Here is a 23,937-nt window from a genome sequence, read left to right as displayed (position 1 = left end):
AGCTACTACAAATTGAATTATATATCATTAAATCACAATTATTAAGTTAGGATTTTCATCACCAAGTAAGTTCGTATGTATTGGAGGAATACCATTGTTTACCATGTATGACTCTTTGCCACCAGGTATATACCTTATATTGTCTCACAGTCTTAAGAAACCCTCAATATAAATTTATTTAATTCATGTTGCCTTGAATTAAAAAATTTTAAAACTATCTGTTATCACTTTGGAACACTGATTCTATTTTTATCACTCTGATCAAGGTCTTCAGTGATTTTCTGTTTTCTACAGGAACAAATCCATCTTCCTTAATCTGGCATTCAAGAGTCTGTGCATTCCATCTGCAATCTCATTGGCTGGCTTTGTCTCCCACTATTCCTTCTACTGCTCCTCCTCTACTTTAGCAGTAGATGCTAGTTTTACTAAATGGGAATATATCAGTCAACTTTAATGAACTCTCAATGAAAGTTTATTTTTTTTTCTCTCAAATGTATATTTTGAGTCCAGTTAGGCTAGTATAACTTATGTTCCTTTTCTGTTCCTTCCCATCACTGGACATAATTTTTTTTTTTTAGCATTTATTCTATCTTTAAAATGACTTGTTTTCATTCAGTTTCTGTGATATCATTATGGCTCAGTTTAATTCCATTCTTTGTCATGAAGATTAATATAGCTAGATTAAAATGTTTGCATGCCTATTATTACAACTGGCTAGTAAAATATACTGTCTTTTTAACATCAGTTGGAGTTTAATATTGGCATGTGGGTATATCATTTGGTTTCCTATTTGTTTATACATTGCTTTTCCTCTTAGACTATTAACTTGAGGGCAAGGAGTATGTTGTATATAGACATGTATGAATATGTTTGTATATATATAGATGTATTTATTGATTATTTATAAATTTGGATTTTTTTTAAAACAGCTTTACAATGAATTACATATTTGTTTTGAAACCACAAAATCAAGTGAAGCTATGCTCCGACAAAGTGTTGTTACTCTTCAGGATCAGCTATTTCAAAAAGAGCAAGAAAATGCTAAATTAAAAGAAAAGCTTCAGCAATCACAAGAAGCACTCTGTCCTTTATCTCGAGAATGTGATTCAGACCGCTCAGAACAGGTGAGAGACATTTTCTAAAAATGTTTTTTCAGTATAATATCATATTAAAGTATTTACTACAATTGAAACACAAAAGTTAAATAAATTTGCATATGTTAGAATGCATATGTGGCAGATTTACATTGTGCTTTTATCGTACACTGTAGAAATGAGTATTTTATATGGTGTGGATTCATGTAGAAATACAGGGTGTATCTGGTAGAGTTACTGGGTTGAAACATTTGGCTGATATATGATAATGAAAAGGAAATTAATAGGTCATGCCCATTTGGATACTTTTTATTCAATGAGGTAAGGGAATGAAAATCCGGAAGTCTCATAGAAGTACTTGCCATAATTCCTGGTGTGTGGTGAGTGAGTGAGTACTGTGAAAGTTGCTCAGTTGTGTCCAACTCTTTGCAACCCCATAGACTATACAGTCCATGGAATTCTGCAGGCCAGAATACTGGAGTGGGTAGCCTTTCCCTTCTCCAGAGGATCTTCCCAGTGAGTTAATACCATTTAATCTCAATTCTGTCAGTACCTTGATATATGATTTTGGGCAGATCAGTTGACTTTTCTACCTATTTCCTGTCCAATGAAGTGAGGTAGTACAAATGTACAGATAAATAAGCAGGTTTAGGATTCAAATAAACCTGGGATCAAATTGTAGCTCTGCCTGTGAGTTTTGTGAACTTGAACACATTTCTTAACCCTTTTAGCCAAAGTTTTTTTGCAGATAAAATATTGATATTAATGCTTTGTCATAGAGTTTTGTGAGGATTAATGAGATAATGCATGTCAAACACAGAGCTTGTCATATAGAAAATATCCAGAAGTACCTCTTTCAGATAATTTTCAAGGTAACTTTCAGCTCTAAATACGTATTATTAAAAAATCTTACTCCTGTTAGTTTATTTAATGCACTCGGCATTTCTTTTAATTTTAGAATTTAAAGAAATGAAATTAACACAATTATATAATTGGAAGCTTAAAGTTTATTGGTGATCCTTTAACAATAGTTTTTCAACCCAGCATATTTTGTCTAGCTAACAAGCCGTTTTTTAAATTTGTATTGTATTATATTTTATTTTTTGGACATCAGGTGCACAGAATTCGATCAGTCATAAAATTTGTATCATGACACAGTATTATGTTACATGAGGTTTATTTATTTTAATTTATTAAATTTATCTAATTGTCACTTTTTTTATTACCCTTGGTCCCACCAACTAATCCAAGGGTAGGAAATTACTGATAGCTTATATCTACTTGTATCCTTCACGCTTTACTGGTACCCTGATTCTCTCACCAGAGGTAACTACTGAACTATTTATCATTTGGATTATTTTTTATAAAGTTTTATTCCATAAAATTTTATGAGGAAGTAGCATATGGCTGTTTTGCCATTTATAAAAATGTATTAAATTGTGCTGTTTATTGGGTTTTGGCAATTTTTACTTATCACTATATTAAGATTCATCTATGATGCTTAGTATAACTGTTCATTTATTTTTACTTCTATAAAATACTTTCTGTGATTATATCATAACTACTTAGCCATTCGTTTGTAGATGAGTATTAGGGTTATTTCCAGTTTTTTGCTATTATGAATAATGCTTCAGTTGACATTTTTGTACGTGATTCTTAGCATACACATGCAGAATTTTTGTGAAATAAATATCTCAGAATATAAATTCTAGGTTTAGGGTATGAAAATGTTACTTTCACAAAATACTGGTCACTTATTTTTCAAAGTGTTTTTCATCCATTTTACTTGTACCAATAATGTATTTGGTTGATTTTCATCCTCACCACTTGGTATTGTCAGAAATAGTTTGTTGACAGCTGCTGAATTCATATAAAATAATATTATTTTTATCATCATATATTTATCAGTGATAAAGCATATTTTTGTGATTACTAGCCAAGTGAGTGCCCTCTTCTGCAAAGTGTCTATTTCTGTCCTTTATCCATTCTTCTATTGGGTTTTTTCTTACTGATATTTAAATATTCTTTTAATCTTTTTGATATTAATCTCCACTAGGTTAAATGTGTGGCAACTATCTTCTCTTAGTGTGTACCTTGTCTTTTAATTTTCTTTAACATGTCATACATGAACAGAAATTCTCAATTTTAATTTAGAAAAAGTAATATTTTATTGTTAGTGCTCATTTAAGAAATCTTTTCCTATTCCAAATACAGAGATATTTGTATCTCTGTTTTCTTCAAAAAGTTTTAAAGCTTTGCTTATGTCATTTAATTTATAAATCATTTGGAATTGTGTTTCATGTTATAGTTTAAGGTAAGGATGCATTTTATTTATTTATTTTTCCCCAAGTAATAGTGGATCAACCCACTGGATGATCCCCTTTTTTCCTGTGTAGTGTTGGGCTACCTCTATCATATATCCTATATTTTATTTAATTTCATTGAATATTTTATTTTATTTTATTTAGACTTTCTTTCTAGACTGTTTTCTCTGTATTCTTAGACAATGCTACGTCATCTTAATTAGCATAACTTCATAGTAAGTCTTTATATTTGATAGATCTACTTTCTTACTGTTCTTTCAAGTGTCTTGGCCATGTTGGCACTTAGCACTTAAATATATCTTTAAGGTTAGTTTATAGTTTCGTGAAAACACTGTTGAGATTTTTTGTAAACAGTTTTATTTAAGGGTAATATACAAATAGTAAAGTACAAACCTTAAGTGTATAACTCAATGACATTTCACAAATTGAACACATCCACATAATACTATTCAGATCAAGAAATAGAATATTACCAATATTCAATAAACCTCCATAATGTTCATAATAAGTAGCAACCCCTACAACATAACCACTGTTTTTACTGCTATCATCATTGGTCTAGTTTTGCTTATTTTTGAAACTTAATAGTATTTCACCTTTAAACACTCTATATGCTGTGGGTTTTTTGTAAATATCCTTTATCACATTAGGAAGTTCCTGTCTTTCATGGTTTAATGAAAGCTTTTCATGAACAGGTATTGATTGTATAGAGTGCATCTTTTTTTTAAAATTAATTTATTTTTTATTGAAGGATAATTGCTTTACAGAATTTTGCTGTTTTCTGTCAAACCTCAACATGAATCAGCCATAGGTATACATATTTCCCCTCCGTTTCGAACCTCCCTCCCGTCTCCCTCCCCATCCCAGCCCTCTAGGCTGATATAGAGCCCCTGTTTGAGTTTCCTGAGCCATTCAGCAAATTCCTGTTGGCTATCCATTTTACATATGGTGATGTAAGTCTCCATGTTACTCTTGCCATACATCTCACCCTCCCCTCCCCCACTTCCCCATGTCCATAAGTCTGTTCTGTATGTCTGTTTCTCCATTGTTGCCCTATAAATAAATTCATCAGTACCGTTTTTCTTGATTGCATATATATGTGTTAGAGTACAGTATTTATCTTTCTCTTTCTGACTCACTTTACTCTGTATAATAGGTTCTAGGTTCATCCACCTCATTAGAACTGACTCAAATGCGTTCCTTTTTATGACTGAGTAATATCCCATTGTGTATATGTACCACAGCTTCTTTATCCATTCATCTGTTGATGGACATCTAGGTTACTTTCATGTTCTAGCTGTAGTAAATAGTGCTGCAGTGAACAATAGAATACATGTGTTACAGTGCATCTTTACAGTGATGCTAAGGCTTTTCTTATGTATTCTGTTAGGTGGTTAATTACATTTATTGTTTTTCAATTATTAATTCAGTTTTGTACTTTTGAAATAAACCCAACTTCATTGTAATGTTTTATTATTTTCATATTGCCGGATTCAATTTGCTAATATTTTTGTTAGGATTCTTGCATCTGTATTTATGAGGGATATTGGGCTTTTCCTTTCTTGAATGTTTCATGTTAGATTTTGATATTAAGGTGATGCTGGTGTCCTAATGTGAATTACAGTGTTCTCTTTTTCACTTTACTAGAAGAGTTTGTATAAGACTATTTCTTTCTTATTAAATACTGAATGCTTTCCTTCTTACATAAGGAACAAGTCAATTATATTCAACATTACACTGGAGATTCTAACTAGTACAATAAGGCAAGAAACAAATAAAATCATACTAATTAGAAATAAGGAAGTAAAACTCTTTTTATTCACAGAACCTGAGCATCCGTATAGAAAGCCTACTGAGTCTATGATGAAGCTCCTAGAAATAGTAAGTAAATTTAGCAGTGTTCCAAGATATAACATCAATTTACAAAACTCAATATTATATCTAAATATTAGAGACATATAATTAGAAATTGAAATTTAAGAAGACCGTTTATAATAACATCAAAGCCTGTGTAATAATTAAGGATGAATTTGACAAAATGTGCTCCAGACCTGTACAGTGAAAAGTACAAAAATACCAGAGTGAAATTATAAGACATATATAAGTGGACAGCTATCAGTTCTCCCCCAAATTGATCTATTATGTAATCACAATAAAAATTCCAAGAAGCTGTATGTTCTATATAAGTACAACCCAAGAATAGAATTTATAAGGAAATGCAAAGGAACTAAAAGAACAAAATCAAGTATAATAAAAAAATAAAGTTGGACTTATACTACCCAATTTTGAGACATATTTATCAAGCTAAAAAATCAAGATGGTGGGTGTGGTGTTCACATGAAGATTGACAAAATAATTGATAGAACAGAGTCCAGAAAATACCCACTAATATATGTCTAATGTAGGGTAAGTCACTTTGTTCTTTTTAAAGAATGCTCTGTATATCCTTGCTCTTAGTATTAGCTTGTCAGTTTTACAAACAAATGTTCAGTGAAATGTTTCTAGTTTCCCTTGTGATTTTCTTTTTGCCCCTTTAGTTATTAGGAGATATATTTTTTACTTTTGAAATAATGTGTTTTTCTCCTTGTATATCTTATTTTTATTCACTTCAAATACACTTCTATTATGGTCAGAGATAGTACTCTATAGTATTATTGTATTTGGAAATTTATTGAGAATTGTTGTATGTACCAGCATATAGTTTTGATGAACATACTGTTGATACCTGAAAATAATACGTGATTTGCAGCTATTGGCTTGAGTTTCCCTTAAATATCAGTATTAATTATGTCATTGTGGTTGGTAGTGTTGAGATCTTATGTACTTAGTGATTTTTATCCTTAGGTTTTAAATCAGCTTTTCTGTCAGTTGCTGAGAGAAAATCTTACAGTTTCTTTACAAAATCTTTACAAAATCTTTAATTTTGTCAACATTTGCTTCATGTATTTTGAAGCTGTTTTACTAGGGGCATACGTATTTACAATTGTCATGTCTTTCGAATTAATTAAGCCCTTTGCTATTGTAAAATGTTACTTTTAACTATAATAATACTCTGTTGACTTGAAATCAGATTTTATGATGTTAATTTAATCAATCAGTGTCTTTAATGGTTACATTTTCCATGGTAGTATATCTTTTCCCATGGACAGAGTCTGCAGTCCATGGGGTCACAGAGTCAGACAGGACTGAGCCATTTCACTTTCACTTTATACCTTTTCCCATTCTGTAAATTTCCATCCATAGGTGTCTTAATATTTAAAGTTTACATAGTTAGATCCTGTTTCTATTCATTCTAGCAATTTCTTGTTCATCGCAATGTTAATGCATTGAAATTTAATATGATTATTTATATGGTTGTGTTTAGGTGTACCATCTACCATTTGTATCCCATTTGTCCTGTTTGTTGGTTCCTCTTTTCCTATTTCCTTCCCATTTTTCTGGGTTAATTGACTGTTTATATATATTTTTAAAAGTAGTTTTAAAATGTCACTTTTCTGTATTCTGGACTCCAGTGTTTCTGACAATGAAACTGGGAATTTCTTCCCTTGTTACCAACAGTTAAATGTTATGTGTCAGTTTTGTCTGGATTTTTTTCCTCTCAATATTTAACCTTTGGTATTAAGCATTTTAACTCCGTTGTTCCCAAGTATGATTTTCATTGTGGTCATCCTTCTTGCAATTTGATGAACTTCTTGATTTCTGTAAATAATACATTTTTTTTTTTTTTTACTGAACTGGGGAAATTTTTGACATTATTTTGTCAAACATTTTTATGACTTCTCTCTTTTCCTTTTGAATATTCCCATTTTACTTATGTAAGACTTTTCAACATTACCCCAAAGACTGATGAGTCTCTCTTCATTTTTTAAAATCTTCCAATCTTTGTTCTTTAGTTAATTTATATTAATTTTTATTCAAGTTAACTACATTTCTGTTATCTCCAATTTTTCTATAGGTCTTTTCTGTGAATTATTCTATAAATATTGTACATTTCAGTTCTAGAATTTTCATTTGATTCGTTACTATATTATAATATGTGTCTGTGAAGTTTTCCTATTTAATCTTACAAGCACACTTTTTTTTCTTCTGGTCCCTATTATAATAGTTAAAGTAGATTCTTTAAAATCTTTATTTTTAATCATATCTTTTGGGTCTTCTTGGATTTAATTACTTGGTGATTTTCCTTTGCTTTAAATACAGGTCATATATTAATATTTTGTCTGTGTCTAACAATTTTGGATTATTTAATGTATATAGTAACATATTTTATAGAAACTCTGCTTTCTGACATGTTACAGTACTCATAAGTTCTGAACTTTCTTCCCTCCAGCTGCCTCCCTTCCTCTCTGTCTCTCAGAATTTAAATAAGTTAAGCGCCAAGCCCTGATTTCCTTCAGATGGAAACAGTTAAATTGCTTTTAAATTCTTTTAATCTTATCTGGATTGCTTAGAGTCTTTGCCATTTGTCAATACCTCAGGTATCAGTCATAGTTTTGACTGTCACCCTTCTACAATTTCCCTTCTTTCTAGCTACAGTGGTAGACTCAAACTTTGTCCTGAGCTTCTTCAAGGCAGTAAAACTGAAAGTTACTATTGAAATTTTAGCCTCCCCATATCATGTCTGGTATGAGCCTCTCTTGGATAAAAATTCACAAAAATAGGAAACTTACTCAGAATATTCTATTTTTCCAGTATCAGTTCTTGTCCAGATTCTTCCTGTATTTGATCATTCTGTTACCTTCAGGTAGTTGTTATATTTTGCTCGGAGTTGAAATAGTTTCATGCAGGAGATTTAAGCTGATAGAAATCTACTCAGCTGTTACTGTAAATGGAACTTCCCAGTCACTCACTTTTTAGAGTGTATTTTAACTAACTTACTTAACTTACTGAAGGGTGTATTTAATTTTTCACACAATGCAAGGAACTTCATACATTCTGACTCCTTTGTCTCTCCTATTTTTGCTGTTGTTATCTTATATTTTAATCCTACATATATTCTTATTCTACAAGACATTATTATTTAAAAAATCAGTATTCACTGAAAATTTTTATCCCTTTGGAAGCTCTTCATTCTTTTCTACAATTCTGTGTTTCCCCCTAGGATCTTTTGCCTTAAGCATTTTTTAAGTTACTTTTTTTTTTTTTAAGTGACGATCTGCTGACAGGGAATTCCCTCGTTTTATATTTATTAGAGAATGCCTTTTTGCCTTCATTTCTGACTGGTATTTTCAGCTGGGAGGGATTGGGGGCAGGAGGAGAAGGGTTAGACAGAGGATGAGATGGCTGGATGGCATCACCGACTCGATGGGCATGAGTTTGAGTAAACTCCAGGAGTTGGTGATGGACAGGGAGGCCTGGCGTGCTGCGATTCTTGGGGTCGCAAAGAGTCGGACGTGACTGAGCGACTGGACTGACTGACTGACTGAGAATTGTAGAATTTTTTTTCTTTGTTTTAAAGTTGATACTCCTTGTCTTCTTCCTTCCATATTTTGAGTTGAAAAGGCAGCTCTCTCTCCTTTGAAAGTAATGTATCCATTCTCTGAATGTTGTTTTTGTTTAGTTGCTAAGTTGTGTTTGACTCTTTTGTTACTCCATGGACTGTAGCCCACCAGGCTCCTCTCTGTCCATGGGATTTCCCAGGCGAGAATGCTGGAGTGGGTTGCCGTTTCCTACTCCAATTCTCTGATTACCTTTTCATGTTTTCTCTGTTTTTGGTTTTCAGTGGTTTTAATATGTGTGCTGGTGTTTTTGATTTTTTTGTGCTTTCAAGTTTATAAAGTTTTTTCTTCCTTTATAGGGCTTTTTGAATTCTTGGAAAATTCTTGCTAAATATCTCTTCAAATGTGACATCTACATATTCTTTCTTTCCAGTTCTTGTGCGATTTCAGTTTCATATTAGACCATTCCGTTATGTGCTCTGTATCTTTGAGGACTCTTTAATATCTTCAAAGGTTTTTTTTTTTTCTCTTTGCATCAACCTTGAACTTTCTTCAGTTCATTCATTCTCTCCTCTGTTATGGGTAGTCTGATGTTGTATTCATCTATTAAATTCTTGAACAGAATGTATATCCTATTTTTGTTGGACGAAGTGTCCTAATTATCTGTGAGATCTATTTGACTTGCAGTGTTTTTCAAGTCTTGCAGTTTCTTGCTTATCTTCTGTCTAGTTGTTCTACCCTTTATTATTTGTCTATTTCTTTCTTCAGTTCTGTTCATTTTTGCTTGACACAATTTGGGGCTCTGCTTTTAAGTGCATATATATTTATAACTGCAATCTCTTCTTATATTTAGAATATATTGGAATATCTTATATCTTCATATATTAGAATATCTTATTATATTATTTTTAAATGTCATCTTTATCTATAGTGATAATTTTTGTCCAAAGTCTGTTTTGTCTGATTTTATTTATTTTAATTTCCTCTCCACGTTGAGATGTAAATAACATAACATTGTATTAGTTCAAAGTGTACAACATACTGATTTCACGTCAAAATGTTTGCCACAGTAAGTGTAGTTAACGTCTGTGACCTCACTCAGTTACAATTTATTTTTTTTTTATGAAAATCCTTCATCTGATATTATAACAACATTGTTAATTAGTTCTATCCCAATACAAAATGTTTTTGGTGTTAAAAAAAAAGTCTCTCTTAAGCAACTTACAAACATAGGATGTTGATAACTATAGTCACCATGCTGTATGTTGTATCCTTATTACTTATTTATCTTAGAATTTGAAGTTTGTACTTTTTAATCACCTCACACTTTATCCCCAGCCCCTGCCACCAGTCTCTGGCAACTACCTATCAGTTCTCTATTTCTGTAAGTTTTTCTTAGGTTCCATTTCTTCATAATTCAGTCATGGAGAGTTGTATATTTCTAGGAATTTATCTGTTCCTTCTGAGTTATCCTTTTTTTCTTTGCTGTATAAATTGTTCAAAGTGTTCTCTCATGATCCTTTGTATTCTGTGGTGTCAGTTGTAACATCTTGTCTTTCACTTCTAATTTTCTTATTTGAGTTCTCTTTTTTTCTTGTTAAGTCTAGCAAAGTTTTATGAATTGGTTTATGTTTTTTAAGAAACAGCTGTTTGTTTCACTGATCTTCTTAGTTGTCCTTTAAATCTCTATTTCATTTGTTTCTGTTTTGATCTTTCTTTCTTCATTCCACTAACTTTGGGCTTAGGTTGTTCTTTTTTTCTATTCTTTGAGATATAAAGTTAGAATGTTCTTTAGAGCTGTTTTTTCTTAATATAGGTGTTTATCATTATGAACTTCCTTAAGATTGCTTTTGCTGCATCCCATACATTTTTGTATACTGTCTTTCCTTTTGTGTTTGTCTCAAGATATTTTAAAATTTTTATTTTGATTTCTTTTTTAATCATTGGCTGCTCAGTATCATGTTTAATCTCCACATATTTTTTAATTTTCCAGTTTTTTGTTTAGAATTTCTTGTTTTATACCATTACAATTGAAAAGGATGCTTAATATGATTTCAGTCTTATAAAATTCATCAAGACTTGTTTTATGGCCTAACATAGAATCTATCCTGGAGAATATTACACATGTCCTTAAGAAGAATATGTTTTCTTATGCTTTTGGCTGGAACCTTCTGTACATATGTATAAGGTTCCTTTTGTCTAATGTATTGGCTGGAACCTTCTGTACATATGTATAAGGTTCCTTTTGTCTAATGTATCATTTAAGTTCAGTGTTTCCCTTTGACTTTTTGTCTGATGATATATTCATTGTTGAAAGTAGGATATTGAATCTCATACTATTGTTCTGTTGGTGTCTATTTCTCCCTTCAAATCTATCATTATTTCCCTTGCATATTTAGGTCCTTCTATGTTGGGTGTATAAATACTAATAAGTGTTATATCTTTGTGTTGGATTGACCCCTTTATTATTGTATGATGACCTTCCTTTTCTCTTTTTCCAGGCTTTGGCTTCAAGTCTATTTTGTCTAATATAAAGTATAGCTCTTCCTATACATTTTTGTTTCCATTTGCATGGAATTATCTTTTTCTATCCCTTCACATTCAGTCCATGTGTATCTTTAAATTTGAAGTAAATTTGGATGTCTGTTTCCTTCCCCAAGTTAGGAAATTTTTCAGTCATTATGTCTTAAAATAATCTTTCTTCCCTTTTCCCCCTCTTTTCTCTTTCTGGGGTTCCTGTAGTGTGAGTGTTGTCCCACTTAGTGGTGTCTCTTAAGTCCCTTAAGGTATGTTCACTCTTTCTCATTCCTTTTTTTTCCTTTTGCTCCTCTGATTTCCTGTCTCTGAGTTTGCTGATCCTTTATTTTACTTCATGTAGTTGTCCATTGCCCCCCTCTACTGTATTTTTCAGTTCAGTTGTATTCTTTAGCTCTGATGTGTTTGGTAAGTTCTTGTATTTTTTATTTCTTTGTTGAAATTTTTCCTTTGCTTATGCATTGTTTTCTTTGTTGAACATCTTTATAGCCATTATTTTGACGTCTTTATCAGGTAAATCACTTATCTCCATTTCACTAAAGTCTGTTTCTGGGGTTTTATATTGTCCTTTTGTTTGGAACATACACCTCATTTTTTTGTTTTCTTGTTCTTTTCACTTTTTATGACTCTTTATGTTAGTTTCCATGCATTTGATAAAATAGCCACCTCTTCTTGACAGAGGTGAAATCATGTAGAAGATGAAACTTATCCTTCCACTTGACCTTAGCTCTTGATTATCTCTCAAACTTTTGTGATTGTCCAAACACACTTCTTCATTCTTAGTAGCTCCCAGTAGTTGAGAGTGTGCCAAGATCTGTCAATGTCCCATAGGGGAGAATGTCACTCAGCACCCAGATGCACACTGGTTGAAAGTCAGACTGTCAACCAGCAGCTTTTACATTATGCAAAGATACCTCTTTCAGGGAAGGACTGATAGAATGACATTTTTTTCTGCTCCCTTTGTACTGAACCCTCAAAGGACAGCCAGTTGAGAACTGTTTCTTGTTCTTACCACACACAAACAGACACATATGCAAACACATGTGAAATACAAGGACATTTTTTAAGGTGATAGATATGTTTATTAACTTGATTATGGTGATGGTATTGGGGTGAATGCCTATATCCAAAGTTAACGAGAGACATATATATACATATATATCACAAACATGTGTAGTTTTTTAGTAAATCAGTTATACTTCAATAAATCTCAAAATAAGAGATGGAAAAAAAAAAAACTGTTTCTTGTTTGCTGCAGTCCTGTTGAACCCGTGGATACAAACCTCGCTGGCCACTAGTTAAGCGATAGAGAGGTGCATTCCATGGGCAGCAGCTCAAAGCTAGTGCACCATATGAGTCCCTAAATCTTCTTTCAGGGAGAGATACTGGTGACCTGGAATAGGGCAGAGGGAGTGCGAAGATGGCACTAATTGGCCTAGGCTGGCTACTTTTACTCATGCAGCGGGAAAAGCCCAAGATGGCTGTTGTTGTGCTCAAGGTTCTGATGTGGGCAAAGTGTGGTTTATGCAACTGGTGTCTTATACTTGTGTAGCTGCAGATACCTTGGATAGCTTCAGTGTGGTTCCTGGCTTCAGCATGAGTTTGGGACGGTGGTGCAAATGAGGTGGCTGCTATCATCAGCTAACTCAGAAACCTGTGGGACAAAGACTAATGAGATATGAAAGGATCCATGATGAATCGTGGCCATTGGCTTCGTCAGTGGTGAACTCTGATAAGGTTGTCTGCAGAGCAGATCTCTGTGAACCATCCATCCCTCTGATGCCTATTTGTTAAAAGTAGCTTCTGTGTTTCTTCCTTGTTACTAGCTGGCTCATTATGTCTCAGCTTTGCTGGTCTGGGTAGGTTGAAACTGAAGTTGGACTTAGTGTAATGACCCGAGAGGCTATTGAAGCTGGTTGTTCATGTGTCTCTTCTTTTCCTGGTGAGAGGAAATTTTTCCAGCTTGGAAGTTCCTTCTTGGTGCTGAATAATGCCAACATAGGATATGGAATATGTGGACAAGATGAACTTTTCTTTCTTTTCTTGTGCAATTATTCTGTTTTTTGTTGTTGTTCCACTGTGTTGCTAAAACTTACTAAATGTACCCTAGTGACATCCCAGAGCTGTTTTTGCTCATGGAGAGCTGTTCGGTAGTTGATCTTCATGGGGAGACAGAGAAGCTAGGTTCTCCTATGTCACCTTTTTTTACACCACCAGAACTGTTACTTCTTTTTAATACATGTGTTCTTGTGTAACAGGTTACTCCTACTATTAACAAGATTACTTTGCTGGAGTATTAATATCAAGGGACATGACAGTATTTCAGCCATGAAGTTTATATACATAAATTTTAGCTTATGATTTGTATTATATATAGCTCAGTCATATTTCTCCTAAAGTTTAGTTAAACATGTTTTTCCTTTTTCTTTGGCATAGTTTTGAATGGATTCATTCTAAGCAATGGTTAGAATATGGACCCTATCTTTGAAATTATGATTGTTAACAGAGAAAAATGACAAATAATAACTATTGATAAGAGTGGTTTTTCAAAGAGATTTATTTAGTCCTTTTGCAATAAATATTAATATTTTACCTATAAATTTAAATAAGTTGCATTTTAGAATTGTAATGTGATGTATTTTATATGTATGGGGAGTATATATGTTCCTTTAGTCTCTCATATTGGTTGATATTTCTCAGAATCTGACCTAGACTTTCCTAAATCTGCTTTGATTTAATTACAAAGTGCAGTTTGTTGTTTTCTTAAGTTTGATCATTATATTCTTTAGTGGGATGGTTAAGACCAATATTGTTAATTATACTTAAACTTGTGCATATATATGTATATATAAAAGCATATTTATATATTTTTCATATATATTAGGTGTTAGAATGGCATATAGTATATGGATACAGCTGTCAAATAAATGTTTTCAGGATTTATCAAGATAGTATTTGTATTCAACTTTGAAGAAATTCAGGCTGAGACAGTGAAAGAAAAAGTTCAAAATAATTTTTCTCTCCCTTATATAATTCGAGTTTGAAAGAGAAGTGGATGGATATTAGATATTGTTCAACATGTTTCTCTGAATAAGAATTTTTATGTAGTTAATGAAATGACCTTAAAATATATACATTTTACAGAACTATAGAATAGTGACTCTTCCATTATTTGAAAGACCAGTGTAGATGTTTAAAAATCAGATTTTTGAAATGAGAGTTGATTTTTCATGTATTAAGGACATTTTCTTTAAAATTTTATTGCAAATGCAATAATCATACTATTAATCAGAATTCTCTATTAATTGATATATCTAAACTTACTTTACAAATATTTACCGATATCCTACCATATGTTGAGCACTGACAGTTCTTGGTGATAAGGAAACTTTAGGGGACAAAATAAGATGTTTGCACTCATGGAGCATACATTCAGGTCAGAGAGTCACCACCATCAAACAAATACACATATGTTACATGGTAATAAGTATTCTGAAGAAAAATAATACAGTGTGAAACACATCATGATTGACAGTGATGTTGCTTTTTTATATATGATTGTAAGAGAAAGCTTGGAAGAAAAGTTATGACCAACCTAGACAGCATATTAAAGAGCAGACATTACTTTGCCAACAAAGGTCTGTCTAATCAAGGCTATGGTTTTTCTGGTAGTCATGTATGGATGTGAGAGTTGGACTATAAAGAAAGCTGAGCGCTGAAGAATAGATGCTTTTGAACTGTGGTGTTGGAGAAGACTCTTGAGAGTCCCTTGGCCTGCAAGGAGATCCAACCAGTCCATCCTAAAGGAGATCAGTCCTGGGTGTTCATTAGAAGGACTGATGCTGAAGCTGAAGCTCCACTGCTTTGGCCTCCTGATGCGAAGAGGTGACTCATTTGAAAAGACCCTGATGCTGGGAAAGATTGAAGGCGAGAGAAGAAGGGGACGACGAGGATGAGATGGTTGAATGGCATCACCGATTCAATGAACATGAGTTTGAGTAAACTCTGGGAGTTGGTGATGGACAGGGAGGCCTGGCATGCTGCAGTTCATGGGGTCACAAAGAGTCAGACATGACTAGCGACTGAGCTGAACTAAAGAGAAAGCTATGCTCATCAGGTGACTCCTGAGAATATAACTAGAAGGAGTGAATTATTTAGATATATGAAGGAAGAGCATTCTAAGTGGAGGGATCAATAGATGCCAAGCTCATGAAGCAGGAGTTTGCCTAGCAGGGAGGCCATCCATTGTGGCTAGATCCAAGAGAGCTGTGGGGAAGTGGATGATAGAAGTGACCTCGGAGAGGGATTCAGGTGTTCTATGGTCTTGTTTGGCCTGCATAAGCGCATGGGTTTTACTCTGAGTGAGGTGGTGTGTTTTAAGTAGAAGAGCAACATGGAACCTATTGGAGTGTTTTAATCAGGTGGGTAGTTAGTCTTAAGTTTGTGTTTTAAAGGGATCACCCTGACTACAATGCAAAAAAGAGACTATTGGAAAGCAAAACTTGGAGCAGGGAGACAAGTTTAAGAGGCAGTTGTAATAGTCCAGGTGAAACTCAGTGAGTACTTAGAACAGGTTGTGAGATATAGTTTGATTTTGGAAATAATTCAGAGGTAGAACCTATAAGAATTGAAGATGGCTTATATACGAACTAAGAAGGAGGAAAGAATTAAAAATGAATTCAAGATTTTCAGGTCTAATCATCTGAGCTAATAGTTTTGCCAGTTCCTGAGGCAAAAAGGAATACTCTAGCATTTCTCCCAGCAGGAAGGAAGAGGACCCTGAAGGTATATATAGAGAAGTGGGAGCCTTGAAGTAGAGAAATAGGAATGGAGAGAAATAGATGACTCAGAATGTCTCTCAATTAGTAACAAACCCTTTCTCATGTCAGTACGGTAACTCTTCTTCAGGATTTAGTCCATCTAGACTCACCTCTGTATCCATCCATCCATCCTCCCATCTATTCATTCATTTAGTATTCAATTATATAGTTAAAAATTATTAAACTCCTACTGGATTCTTGGTACTAGATTTAGTATGAAGGGATACAAATATGAATAAGGCAGTCTGTGTTTATGAATCTCATTAATGAGTATGCAGACAGGAAAATAGTTATTATAAAATGTGTTATTATGGAAACATGAACAAAGCATAAGCTTTGTAAACACAAGTTTTGTAAGGGAGCATGTGTATGGAGAGGAGGAGGAATGCCAGACTTTTCAGAAAAGTGGCATATGTCAGTTTGAAATTTAAGAGGTTCTAACTTTTTGTTGGAAGTGAATTAGCATAGTGTCTGCCAGAGGGGACAAAGTTGTGGTGTATCTTGGATATTGAGAATAGTCTAGGTAAGTGGTAAAATCACTTGGAGTTGGAGGGGTCGGGTGTTGTTGTAAAATAGTTTCTGATATAGTAGGTCTGGACTGGGGTCTTTTACATTCTAAGATAGTCCTGTTATAGCTGGTCCAGGGATCACCCTTTGATCAAGAAAAGACTAAATGGTTAAGTGAATTGTACAGTTGAGAAAAAAAAAATAGTATTTAAATTTTCCCATTTTTTGTATCCTTAATTTTTTTCAAATGGTTTTAGTAGTACTTTTCAGTGCATGGTTTTAGGGGACTTCCCAGGTAATTCAGTGTAAAGACTCCACCTGCCAATGCAGAAGATCGCAGGAGATGTGGGTTCAATTCCTGGATTGGGAAGACCTGCTGGAGGAGGAAATGGCAACCCACTCCAGTATTCTTACCTGGAAAATCCCATGGACAGAGGTGCCTGGTGGACTACAGTCCTTGGGGTTGCGAAGAGTTGACTGAGCGACTAAGCATGCACACATTTACACAGTAGTAAGTAGCAACCTGAATTCTGAAATCTAGGTCCCTTATCTATGTTACTCTGAACAGTTTATTTAACTTTTCTAAGTCTTAGTTTTACCATTTGAAGAATGACATTTAAAATAGTACCTACCTCATAGCAGTTTTATGAAGATTATAGGAGGCAATGCATGATGGACATTTAGAGCAGTTCAATGTTACATCTTTTAAAAACACTTTTTATGTTTCAGGATATTTTTTCTGTATTGGTGGTGATTTATCTTCTCTTTTTCCTGATCTCACTTATAATCTGAATTATTGGTGAGCCAACTGACAGTCTTTGCCAGAGAAAAGGACAAAGCTAATTGGTTCATATGGGATTGAAACCTGTGACCTTTGGATTTCTTAGCACCCTGCTCTTAAAACTAGCTGAATATGGAATGACTGCCTATTCTCATCTCAGAGTGATTGTTTATCTTTTCCATGCAGAAGTACTGTTTCTTGCCTTGGAGGAATATATTGCAGTAGAGGACAAAAAAGAAACCTAAGCCTTAAAATTACTCTGTTTATCTGTGAATGAGATACACGCCATGTGGCTAACAGCAGAACATAGGATTGTGAATTTTAACCAGAAGCTTGTTAATTTTTATTTCTTTTCACAGATACTCTGTTCCTTCTTTTCCTAGGTGATAGAGAATTGTCTTTTTGTATGTTGTTTTACCTTATGTTTTCACTTTCTTTTTTTTTTTTTTTCACTATGCCCAAAATAATTTATTCTGATATCTAGAATTGTTTACATCAAGGTACATATAATGAAACATAAATCTTGGGACACTCTTCTTTCTCCTTCAAAAGCACAGCAGTGCATGCTGATTCAACATGTTCACTATTTGCTAAAATATGTCTACAATCCTTTTTATTACCCTCCTTCTCATAGCCATGTTACTGTCATTCACTGCAGTATACCGTCACGCCATGCCACCTGGACTATTGGAACAGGCTCCAGTCTAGTATATGTGCTGCAAATTCTTGCCTCATCCATTTGGTTCTATACAGTAATATCCCTGGTGGCTCAGTGAGTAAAGAATCTGCCTGCAATATAGGAGACCCAGGTTTCAATCCCTGGGTCAGAAAGATCCCCTAGAGAAGAGAATGGCAACCCATTCCAGTCTTCTTGCCTGGAGAACTCCATGAACAGAGGAGTCTGGTGGGCTACAATCCATGGGGTTGCAAATAGTTGGACATGACTTAGTGACAAACAGAAACACAGTAATATAAAAAAGGATTTTCTAAGAACAAAATAGAGGTTAGGTCTCCCAAAGGCCCAGGATCTTCATCTGACATAAAATATGCTCTTTGTTTTGAAACATGTCATTCACTTGACTTTTAACATACCTTGCTGAACTTTTCAGTTTAACTATATAAAATAATAAGAGTAATAAATTTAATACTACTACTACTACTAAGATATAATGAAAATAATATCATATAAATGAAACTAATATAATATTTGTTGTTCAGTCACTAAGTCATGTCTCTCTGATATCCCAAGGACTGCAACACACGAGGTTTCTGTGTCCTTCACCAGCTCTCGAAGTTTACTCAAACTCATGTCCATCGAGTTGGTGATGTCATTCAGCCATCTCATCCTCTGTCGTCCCCTTCTCCTCGTGCCCCCAATCCCTCCCAGCATCAGGGTCTTTTCCAATGAATCAACTGTTCGCATGAGGTGGCCAAAGTACTGGAGTTTCAGCTTCAGCATCAGTCCTTCCAATGAACACCCAGGACTGACCTCCTTTGGATGGACTGGTTGGATCTCCTTGCAGTCCAAGGGACTCTCAAGAATCTTCTCCAGCACCACAGTTCAAAAGCATCAATTTTTCGGCGCTCAGCTTTCTTCACAGTCCAACTCTCATATCCATACATGACTACTGCCAGATCCCAGAGGGAGAAGGGGGATCAGCGTGTCTTCACCTGTTGGTCAGCACAGCTGAACCAGAACATCACATGGTCCAAGACTGTTTCTCCCTTAAAGTCCATTCTGCCTTGGTGGGCTGAGCGCTCAGTTCCCCTGCTGCCGTCCACTACCTCTTCACTTTCTTTTAAAAAAATTTATTACTAAATATTTGAAATCTACCAAAGAATAAAGGTAATGTCTGTGTACCCACCAGTAGCTATCACCAACACCCTTGATGCTACCTATATGCTACTCTCTGATCCCATCTAACTTCTTTCCTTGGACTTGTGTGATTAATCCCTGCCTGCTGAAACTATGTTTTGTTAAATAATATAAATGGTTATAAATCATATATTATTTCTGCAGCTTTTATTTAAATTTTAGCCATATCATAGTCTAGGTGTATCATGCTTTTCAACTGGATTTTTTCCTTGAATTTTATTTTTGTAACATAACTCACTGTTCTTGAGTGTAGCAATAATTTTTTTCCTTTTTTATGCAACAGTCTGTTGTATGAATAAACTACAATTTATCCACACTTTTTGTCAATGAACGTTAAATTTTTTTTTAACCATAGGAATGTTTACACACTGCTGCTATCAACTTTGTAGTACATGTCTCCTGACACACATATGCAAAACTTTCTCTAGGATGTATTGCTAAGGGTGAAGTCACCAATCATGAAATGTAAATATTCAAGCTTACAAGAAAATGCCAAATTATTTGCCAGAATGGCTGTCTTAGTTACAGATTTCTTGCTTAGATTCTTAAAAAAAAGTAACATATCTCATTTGATTTCATTTTGTATTTCTTTGATTTCTAATGAGATCGAGCTTCCTATATTTACACTGTGTGAAATACTTATTTGTGTTCTTTGCCATTTTTTCTATAGAATATTTATCTCTTTTTTGAAATTATTTTGGATACTAATCTTTTGTTATTATATGCTTCTGTATTACATAAAATCAATGACATTTATCATTGCATGTATATATGGGCTCATATTTAAGTGGGTCAGCAGTTAGAACCATACATGGAAAAACTGACTGGTTAAAAACTGAGAGAGGAGTATGACAAGGCTGTATATTGGCACCCTGCTTGTTTCACTTGTATGCAGAGTACACCGTGCGAAATGCCAGGCTGGCTGTATCACAGGCCGAAACCAAGACTGCTGGGAGAAAGATCAACAACCTCAGGTATACAGATGATACCACTCTAATGGCAGAAAATGAAGGGGAGCTAAAGAGCCTCTTCATGGGGGCAAAAGAGAAGAGTGAAAAAGCTGGCTTGAAACTCTACATTCAAAAAACTAAAATCATAGCATCCAGTCCCATCACTTCTTGGGAAATAGAAGGGGAAGAGTGGAAGCAATGACAGAATTTATTTTCTTGGGCTCCAGAATCTCTGTGGAAGGTGATTGCAGCCATGAAGTTAAAAGTTGCTTGCTTCTTGGAAGGAAAGCTATGACAAACCTAGACAGTGTATTAAAAAGCAGAGACATCACTTTGTCGGCAAAGGTCCATATGGTCAAAGCTATGGACTTTTCCAGTAGTCATGTATGGATGTGAGAGTTGGACTGTAAAGAAAGTTGAGCACTGAAGAATTGATGCTTTCAAACTGTGGGGCTAGAAGACTCTTGAGAGTCCCTTGAACAGCAAGGAGATCACACAAATCAGTCCTAAAGGAAATCAGTTCTGAATACTCTTTGGAAGGACTGATGCTGAAGCTGAAGCTCCAATACTTTGGCAACCTGATGCAAAGAGCCAACTCATTGGAAAAGACCCTGATGCTGGGAAAGAGTGAAGGCAAAAGGAGAAGGGGTGTGACAGAAGGTGAGATGTTTAGATAGCATAACCAGCTCAATGGACTTGAATTGGAGCAAACTCCAAGAGATAGTGAAGGACAGGGGAGCCGGACGTGCTGCAGTCCTTGGGATCACAGAGAGTTGCACACAGCTTAGCAACTGAACAACAAATTTGCCTTGGGTGATTTTTTTTTAAATCTCTGAAAGAACAACATTGTATTTATTATTGTAGCTTTATAGACTGAGCTGGGTCTTTATTGCTCCAGTTGTGGTGTGCAGGGGCTACTCCCCATTGTAGTGTGATGCCTTCTCATTGTGATGGCATCTCATATTGTGGAGCACAGGCTCTAGGCATGTAGGCTCAGTAGCTGTGACACATGGGCTCCAGGGTGCAGGCTCCATAGTTGTGGAGCAGGGGCTCAGTTGATCTGCAACTTGTGGGATCTTCCTGGACCAGGGACCGCATTTGTGTCCCCTGCATTGGCAGGTGGATTCTTAACCACTGGACGACCTAGGAAGTCCCATTAAGGTCTTACATCCCTTTATTAGATATGTAATATTTAAGGTATTTTATTAGATTCTAAATAGCTCACATTTTTGTTGTTGTTTTAGCTACTTGCATTTTTATTAGGTTTTCTGTTTCTGTATATAGCAATGCAGTTGATTTTCTTTAACTTATTTCTAGCTACCCTGCTAATCTCTTAATAATTCTAAAATTTTTCTAGATCCTCGGAGCTTTCTGTGGAGATAGTCTGTAATGATGGCAGTTTGTTTTTTCCTTGAAAGTCCTAATTTGTTATATTGATATTTATTTATATATTTTATATATTTATTTATATATTTTATATGTATTTTGAATATTTATTTATTTATACATTTTACCATACAAAAGTTCAATATAAGTAAAGTGGTTTGAGTGGGTGTCCTTATCTTGTTCCTAATTTTAAAGGGAATATTTTGCTGTGGGCTATGAAGTTAGCTGTAAGTTTCTTATGGATACCCTTTTATCAGATTAAAGAATCTGATAAACTAATATTATAAATGGTGATAAATTTTATCAAATTGTTATCTTTTGATACCTGGGGCATTTCTAACATTTTATATATTGCTTTATTTGTCTTATTAATACTTGTTTTTTAAATCTCTATTTATGTCTGAAATTGATCTGTTATATAACTTTTTGTACTATCTTTATCTGGTTTTGGTAATAATATAACTTTCATCCAATGAGTTATTGAGCTAAAAAAAAGAATTGGAAAATTGGGCCATTACCGTGACAAAATTATAGAGAATATAGTACAGAGATTCAGCATGATGGAGAATATGAAAGAGGTGAGTGCACGTAGAAGAGAGAGTCTAATTGTAAAAGATGAGATAGAGAATAGAGGGGTTGCAATAAACTTTTCAGCTATATTTGGTTTGTTTTGTTTTTTTCCCAAATCTACCTGGTCATTTTGACTTTAACCCTACAACCTTCTTACTGCTTCACTTTCTTGGTTTTTAATATTTTCTTTTTCAAAATAGTTCATCACTAGCATGAGAATGGGAGAAGGCACTGGCACCCCACTCCAGTACTCTTGCCTGGAAAATCCCATGGACGGAGGAGCCTGGTAGGCTATACAGTCCATGGGGTTGTGAAGAGTCGGACATGACTGAGCAACTTCACTTTCACTTTTCACTTTCATGCATTGGAGAAGGAAATGGCAGCCCACTCCAGTATTCTTGCCTGGAGAATCCCAGTGACGGGAGCCTGGTGGGCTGCCGTCTATGGGGTCATACAGAGTTGGACACAACTGATGTGACTTAGCAGCAGCAGCATGAGAATGGACTTCCCTGGTGGCTCAGTCAGTAAAGAATCCACCTGTAGTGTGCAAGACCTGGGTTTGATCCCTGGGTCAGGAAGATACCCTGGAGGAGGGCATGGCAACCCACTCCAGTATTCTTGCCTGAAAAATCTCATGGACAGAGGAGCTTGGAGGACTACAGACCTTTGGGGTCACAAAGAGTCGGACACGATTGAGCAGATGAGCACAACACAAACATTTGAAAACATTTTTATGATTGCCTAATAGTTTAATGTAGGAATGTGCCATTTTTTAACCTAAACATTTCCCTCCTCTGGGCCGCTTAACTTATTTCAATGTATTTTTTTTCTATTTCCACTGATTTTATACTATGATGACCATTTTCATTCATCTATCTATATTCTCATCACTTGTTTCTGCAGGATAAATTCTTAAAAGTAAAATCCCTATGTCAAAGATAATGAACCTCAGGATTTTGAATATATACCATGCATGCTAAGTTACATTGCAGAAAGATTATGCCAAGTTTTCTTTTCAGTGTATGAGAGTACCCACTTCTCATAACCTTGCAAGCTTTATTATAATCTAAAAACAGCTTTGGTGATTCATTATTTTCTTTTTCATCTCTGGAAACTAGTGAGGTTTTTCGCTTTCAGTCTTGGTTTTATTGTGAATGTTCTATCAGTTTGTGTATTTATTTACTTGTTTAAAATTATATACATGTTATATATATTTATATACATATAATTTATTTATATAATATAACCTCTTTGATATATACATAGGAAATAAACTCAATGTAATATTTATCACAGATATTTTCACAGTTTATTGATTGTCTAGTTCATTAACTATTTCTAGACCTTCTAGACTTAGTACCAAGATAATTATTGAAACCTTTTTTTGAACCTTTTCTTTTAAGATTGAGATGTATACCTTTTTGTGCATTAGCAGGTACTAAACTTCATTGTTTTCCTTGTCTGTCTCCCCTCTGAACTGTGAGCTCCTTGAAGACAAGAAAAGTTGGTGTCTTATGCTCTTATCCTTAATGTCTTTGCCAGTAATTGATATTTTGACTTTGAGAAATGCTTTTTAAATGAACACATGAAAAAGGGTATATCCTGGTTCCATAACCAGTTAGCCTGTCCCACAATGTATTCTTTGACACAGCAATT

General features: G+C 34.4%; 1 protein-coding gene across 1 annotated transcript in view; it reads left to right on the top strand.

Moving 5' to 3' along the window:
• Positions 1 to 23,937, top strand: part of CNTLN (centlein) — a 315,816-nt gene that overhangs the window by 135,711 nt on the left and 156,168 nt on the right. Inside the window, exon 8 of the mRNA XM_061132229.1 lies at positions 930 to 1,124. Within this exon, the coding sequence (XP_060988212.1) occupies positions 930 to 1,124 (195 nt within the window). The remainder of the gene's footprint in view (positions 1 to 929; positions 1,125 to 23,937) is intronic.

This window comes from Dama dama, chromosome 29 (genome assembly GCF_033118175.1).
Source record: "Dama dama isolate Ldn47 chromosome 29, ASM3311817v1, whole genome shotgun sequence".
Taxonomy (NCBI): Eukaryota; Metazoa; Chordata; class Mammalia; order Artiodactyla; family Cervidae; genus Dama; species Dama dama.
The sequence above is the reverse complement of the archived record's forward strand: the minus strand, read 5'-3'. Positions and strand labels throughout refer to the sequence as shown.